Source organism: Lycium barbarum, chromosome 5 (genome assembly GCF_019175385.1).
Source record: "Lycium barbarum isolate Lr01 chromosome 5, ASM1917538v2, whole genome shotgun sequence".
Lineage (NCBI taxonomy): Eukaryota > Viridiplantae > Streptophyta > Magnoliopsida > Solanales > Solanaceae > Lycium > Lycium barbarum.
Window position 1 is genome coordinate 20256688 of NC_083341.1, and position 7268 is coordinate 20263955.

General features: G+C 30.2%; 1 protein-coding gene across 1 annotated transcript; it reads right to left on the reverse strand.

Annotated features, from left to right (window-relative positions):
* Positions 1 to 2913: 2913 nt before the first annotated feature.
* On the reverse strand, positions 2914 to 3414 carry LOC132642370 (small ribosomal subunit protein uS12y-like). The gene has a single exon (XM_060359598.1). The coding sequence runs from the start codon at positions 3412 to 3414 to the stop codon at positions 3100 to 3102; it is 315 nt and encodes a 104-aa protein (XP_060215581.1). The 3' UTR covers positions 2914 to 3099.
* Positions 3415 to 7268: the final 3854 nt, after the last annotated feature.

The window sequence follows — 7268 nt, forward strand, 5'->3', positions numbered from 1 at the left end:
TCACATTCCTTAGACTTTTATTCCTAATATATGATGAAATTGTCGTATTTGAGCTTATGTCGCTATATTTCATGTATCTAGGTACGATGAAGATAAACGACGGGAAACCGAGCAGTTTTGGTTGATTCTGGAGGTGACCTTGTGTACACAAGTGAACGAGAGAAGCTTTGGACACTTAGGTGAATTTCTGGAAGAATCAGGAATAATTGTGCCACACCCGCGTCGCGGATGCAACACGCAATGGCAATCATGCGTTGAGCCCACGTCGCGTGGACTTAACAGAAAAATCAGCTGCAGGAATTTTCTCAGTCAGGTGTTGAGCCCGCGTCGCGGACTCAGCACAAATAGAAGCCAAATTCACTAAAGACCCCGCGTTGGAACCGCGACGCGCGGCCAATGTGGGAATGTCGAATTTTGTCCGATTTTAATTAGGATTAGGACCCTTTTATTTGGTTAACAACCCTAAACTATAAATAGCTATTTTTCTCATTGTTAATGACGTGCTGGGATTATTCCAAGACTTGTAAGCCATCATATTACCTTCTCTCTAGGTTTATTTTATTTTTCATCTTTTTCAACCCTAGATTATTCATGAATTCTTTTTGTTCATTAAGAATCATGAGTAGCTAAAACTTCTAAATTCCAGGGTTGTGGCGAAAGACATGATAGTTGGTTTGACGACAATTATTATCTATTAATTTTTCATATTTTGGGTTGCTTATTTATTCTTGATCTTAATTGTTTGATTATCTGGCTAATAGTTAGACACTATCTGTGGTGCGTGAATTGGACTTGAGAAAGGGAATTCACGTACGTAATAAGAATAAATAGAGTTTGTTCGATTTAATCGTTTCGGTATGGAGGATAGAGATATACCCTTTAGCCCTACTTAGTTGAATACAGAGAATTAAATGCGTTCTTGTTACCTCTGATGACCATAGAGATATAGGCGTTATAGTAACATCTACAGGCTTGTGAGTAGTTCGAGAGAATATCATAAAGTTATAATTAACCCGTCAACTAGTAACCCAAGAAATAAAATAGGTGGAATTGTCCAAAGATCAACCGGATTGTCAAAAGTCATGACCCTAGAACTTTCTCTCATCTGATAAATCTTACAATCTTTGTCGAAATATTCTCAGTCACAAAAACATCCATGACAAATTTTTTACTTTTTAGTTTTAGTTTAGTACAACATACATCGCGATTTTCACTCTCTTGAATAGTTTCATTCGAATTTGAATTAGCTTAACAGTAGAATCTAAGTCTCTGTGGGATCGACATCTGGGCTTAACAATCTATATTACTTGTACGACCACGTATACTTGCGTGTGCGTTTGGGAGCAACAATAATTATAGGTCTCATGTGATCGTTTTCATTATATTTTATCATTCAAGTTCATAAGATATCAATTAAGATCTATCACACATTCTTTCGTTCTTAATAATAACTATTAAGAGTAATGTCCATATGAATCATAGAGTCTTTGGTGTCCGTTTTCATTGTAATTTATATATTTCCTTAATTTAAAGCAAAATAATAAAAATAATCATGGGAGATCATTATCTATAAAGAGGGACATCCAATATTGTAAGTGATCTAACAGATTTCACATTCACGTTCCTAAAGAAATTACTCCTATAACTATAACCTAGCAACCATTGTCTTTTTCTTCCTGTAAAGTGTATATAGAAATATGAGCCATATGGCTGCCTCATGCCATCTTTTCCATCGTAACCTAGGGGGCGGAACTAAGGGGTGGAAGGAACTGAACCCTCTTTGTAAGAAAATTACACTGTGTATATAAGGTAAATTTATTTATTTATGGATATTAATTAAGTCTGTTGAACCCCTTTGTTGGAAAAACTACGCTATATATATATATATATATATATATATATATATATATATATATATATATATATATATATATATATATATATATATTGATACCTCTGGGCTCGAGTCTCTCTAGAAACATTCTTTTTACATTTATTAATCCCTTGTCAAAAGTCTTGGCTCGTAAGAGATCTATCTCACGTGATAGGAGGTCTTCTTCATAGTCGCAAGGGGACCTAGTCATGAATGGCTGTAAACCTTTAAATGTCACCAAATTTATATTTTTTATTTACACTATATAGAAGAGCCGGTTGGGGCTCATTTTTTTCGTCGTCCGTTCCACTTTAAATAAAAAAACAATAATGGGCCCCATCTCTTCTATATAGTGTAAAACTAATATTAAAAAAGAAGGGTAACTTACATAAATAGCTACCTTTTATTGGCTTCTAACTAGATATAACTATAAATGCAAAATTACCAAGCGTAGCTACTTTACTTTAAAAACGTGTGTATTTCTGTTTTTTTGAAATATAGAGAAATACAGTGAACAGTAAACATGCTCCAGTGAAATCAGGAGCTATTTATGGAACAAATTTTTTGAAATACAGTGAAATACAAAAATCGGGTTGAGTAAAAATAGACTATATTTTTGGAACAAATTCTTCTTTTTCTTTTTAAATGGTAAGTTAAATTAAATCAACCATATTTCACGCATTCCATAACAGCTCACGAATCTCTCTCAACTTTTATCACAATTAAAACTTTTTGAATTCAAAACCACTAAAGATCTGAAAACTTCCAAATTTAGAAAAATATACGCTGCAATGCAATGAAATATGGCTGGTTGTTTAAGAAATATAAACTTGTAGTATGCCTATATATAATGGAATACAATGAAATATATCGGAAACTATTTCATAAATTAGAAATACAAAATGCAGAATTACATTGAGATACAAAAATCGTGAAAACAAAGTGGAGCAAAAATAGGCTCTACACAAAAAATAAGAAGATAAATATAGTGAAATAATACACTGAAATATACTGAAACATTTTATCAAACACTTGGTGGGCGTGAAGCTCCACAACTCTCATCAATGGTGTTTCTACAACTTCCACACTAATCACAGATTCACCAAAAATCCAAGAAGAATAAAAAGTTAACAACTTTGAGAACAATTCTTCTTTTTCATCAAGTTCTTCTACTTCCTCTGAAAACTAGAAGTCCATGGAAACAGTATTTTGGCAAAAATGGCAAATTAAGATCTTGGTTTCTCCTTTTTCTCCTTGAAGAGAGACAAGAGAGATACACCAGAAACCTTCACAACTTTGAATCTGACACCAGGAATATCTCCTACGGCATGACCCTTTCGACCAAATCCAGCAATCAACACCTCATCATTTTCTTCAATGTAGTTCAAACAACCATCGTTAGGAACGGATGCAGCGATCTTCTTCCCGTTTTTGATCAATTGAACCCTAGCACATTTACGAATAGCAGAGTTGGGCTGCTTAGCCTCAATACCTCTGCAAGTCATTTCAAATAATTTTGACTGTTTAGATACAAGGGCCATAAATCAATAAGGCTATAGGAGAACAACAACCATAAATAGAGGGTCTAGGCAAGGGAAGTAGATCCCACAGATATGGGGGCAGGAGAGGGAACGGAGAGAGAGAAAGAGAAGGGTGAAGGAGAAATAGATTTGAGAGGTGAGAGAAAACTAATTTAAAAGAGAAATTTGTGAAATACAAGACACTAGTTATGATGTGTAATTTAAGAAAATATTTTAGTTATGAACAATAAATAAAATAAAAGGTAGTTACTATTCATAAATAGGTCTTAGAAGTAGCTATGACAAGTAAAATTCCCAAAAACAACCTATGGGCCCCATAATTTTAATTCTCCTACACAAAAAAAAATTGTGGGCCCCATATATATTAAACAACAACTAATATTAAAAAATAGTGCAAATTAATAATGTCAAAAAAAAAAAGTGCACCCCATATTAAAAAATCAAACAATATTCATGTAATTTCCAAAGTATCTCATTAAGTCAATAATGATGGATTCATTGCCACGTGCATATTCATAGCAAACACTAATATAATAAAGTTTTAAATACGGAGCACAAACTACAATGTTATATTAATCGTGTTTTGAACAGAGTATCCCGTATTGACAAAATCAAGATATATATATATATATATATATATATATATATATATAAAGTGAATCCCATATTAAAAAAACAAATAATGTAAAAAAAAAAAGGTGGAAAAGAATTGTGGGCCCCAACAACAACTAATATTAAAAAAAATATATATTGGGCACCATATTAAACACCAATCAGTATTAAAAAAAAAAAAAAAGAGAAAAAAAGTGGAACCCATCACATCCAAACTCACGGGAAAAAAAAACTGGATCCCATATTAACAAAATCAAGCAATATTAAAAAACAAAAAGGTGAATCCCATATTAAAAAGAAATAATGTTAAAAATTATGGGCCCCATATATATTAAACAACAACTACGTTTTATACTTTATATTACCAACTCTTCTAAAAAGTAGATAGAAATACTTTATTATACTTCTATTTTTCTACAAGTAAAATGAGCTAAACCGAGAATATTTACCAAAATTTAAAAAATAGCATTTTTTCGTTTAAATAGAAAATCAATTTCTACTTTGTTTCGTTTTAAACATGTAAAATTAATTTAATAATTTGAATTAGAATTATCCAAATCAAAATTTGATAAAAAATAATAAGTATTTTACACCTTTAAATTTATCGAATTAAAATTGAAAGTATCAACTGATGCTTAAATATTGCTATTATTTTATCTCAAAGAGAGGAAAATAGTTTTCTTTTAAACAAGTCTTCTCTTTTAAAAAGTATTAATAAATTTTCATAGCAAACACGAATATAATAAAGTTTTAGATACAGAACACAAACTACAATGTTATATTAATCGTATTTTGAACATAGTATGTAGGCTAAATACCTAGATAGCCCCTTAAACTTAGCAAGTTTTGTAAGATGGACACTCAAACTTAGCAAGTGACCAGATAGACACTCGAACTTGGCAAAAGAGTGTCTTTTGGACATCCGTGTACATATGCCCAAGTGCGTGAAATACAATTGCTTCAAATGTGTTAAGTGGACCAATTGTTAAATGACACATGTAATTTAAAAAAACAAAACAAAAAAAAAAGATAAATGTAACTAAAAATATTAGAAAAAAACTAAAAAAAAATGTAAAGAAAATGCGATAAAGGCAAAATGAAATACCCATTTCTTGAGGGATGTTTGATTTTTACAATATGCAACTTGAATAAATTCTAAGATTTATCTGTATTAATTATGTTTTATTGAGTTTTCTTCCCTAACATTCGATAGTCTACTTGAATTTTTATGCTTTTTGGGTGATATAGTAATAACCTAATGATGAAAAAGAAGTTGGTATGAAAAAGAAGTTGATCTTTGTAAAAATGAAAAACATGAAGCTAATGATCGAAGGAGAAGAATGATAATATAATACACTCTGTCCCAATTTATGTGATATATTTTTCTTTTTAGTCTGTCAAAAAAATACATTTCCTATTTGACAATAATTTAACTTTTAAACTCTACCTTTTATGCTTAATGATTCAAAAGTCTTTCTTTATTTCTTAAATTTCATGCCTAGTTAAATTATATCACATAAATTGAGACGGAAGGAGTTGCAAAGAAGAAATAACCGAAAACTGTAGGATCCACATTAAGTAATATATTGAAATGTAAAAGATCAACTACATTAATACACGTAAGAAATTATGTGGAAAAGAAGAAAGAAGAAATCACAACTAAAGTTGCTCAATCGCTCATATGCGCGTGCAGAAGATACCATTTACCACGTCAGCATAAAATGTTTAAGAGACACACTTTTGCCAAGTTCGAGTGTCTATCTGGTCACTTGCTAAGTTTGAGTGTCCATCTTACAAAACTTGCCAACTTTAAGGGTCAATCTAGGTATTTAACCTAGTATGTATATATATATATATATTATCACTATCTAAACACAACTACATATACATAGATACACTATAATCCGAAGTGTTGGGCCCTTGCGCAGCACGGGCATAAGCCATCTAGTACTATATATAAGCATGGGTTGGGGGATGGATCGTCGTCCGTCCCCAACTCATGTGTTAAAAAAAAAATGAGTGGACCTCATGTTAAAAAAATAAAAAAATATATAAAAAAAATCCTCCAAACTCATTAAAAAAAATGGTGGATCTCATATTAAAAAAATTAAGCAATATGAAATAAAAAAGTGGACCCCATATTAAAAAACAAGCAATATAAAAAAAATGTGCACCCCATTAATCAAACAATAAGCATGGGTTGGGAGATGGATCGTCGTCCGTCCCCAACTCATGTGTAAAAAAAAAAAAAAAAGAGTGGACCCCATGTTAAAAAAATAAAAAAATATTAAAAAAAATCCTCCAAACTCATGTAAAAAAAATGGTGGACCTCATATTAAAAAAATTAAGCAATATGAAAAAAAAAAAAGTGGATCCCATATTAAAAAAATAAGCAATATAAAAAAAAAGTGCACCCTTATTAAAAAATCAAACAATATTCATGTAATTCCCAAAGTATTCCCATTAAGTCAATAATGGTAGATTCATTGCCACATGCGTATCAACCCATTAGTGAAAGAAAATGAAATTATTGTACAGCAAAAAACGTGGACCCCATATTATTGCTTTTCTTCAAAAGGTTAAGTAGTCAAACCATATAATTTCCTTTCTTTGCTTATATTAGCCTGAGATCTAATCTAGATATTTAACATTTGTATTTGCTATTCCGCCATGTCATTTATTTGTTATGTTTACTAAAATAAATATACTTAAAATATTTATATTTTAATTTTATTCTTACTCTAATAAATGTGAAAAGATATTAGTGTCATAAAAGCAAAAATAATATTAAATGGAGATCAAATAATAAATAAGGTAAATTAGTCAAATTATAATTCTAATTGACGTTTCCTTAAAAAAAACGTGCAAAATACAACCTGACAAGTAAAATGAGCTAAACCAAGAATATTCATCAAAAATTAAAAAATAATAGTTCTTCGTTTAAATAGAAAATCAAATTTCTACTTTGTTTCATTTTAAACATGTAAAATTAATTTAATAATTTGAATTAGAATTATCCAAATCAAAATTTGATAAAAAATAATAAGTATTGTTTAGGTCCAATCTATATACATTAACAATAGAATATTTTACACCTTTAAATTAATCGAATTAAAATTTAAAGCATTAACTGATGCTTAAATATTGCTATTATTTTGTCTGAAAGAGAGGAAAATAGTTTCATTTTAAACAAGTCTTCTCTTTTAAAAAGTATTAATAAATTTTTGCAAACTTTGTATTCG

Coding starts and splice junctions, on each gene's coding strand:
- LOC132642370 (XM_060359598.1), bottom strand. CDS start 3,414: ATGGCCCTTGTATCTAAACAGTCAAAATTATTTGAAATGACTTGCAGA.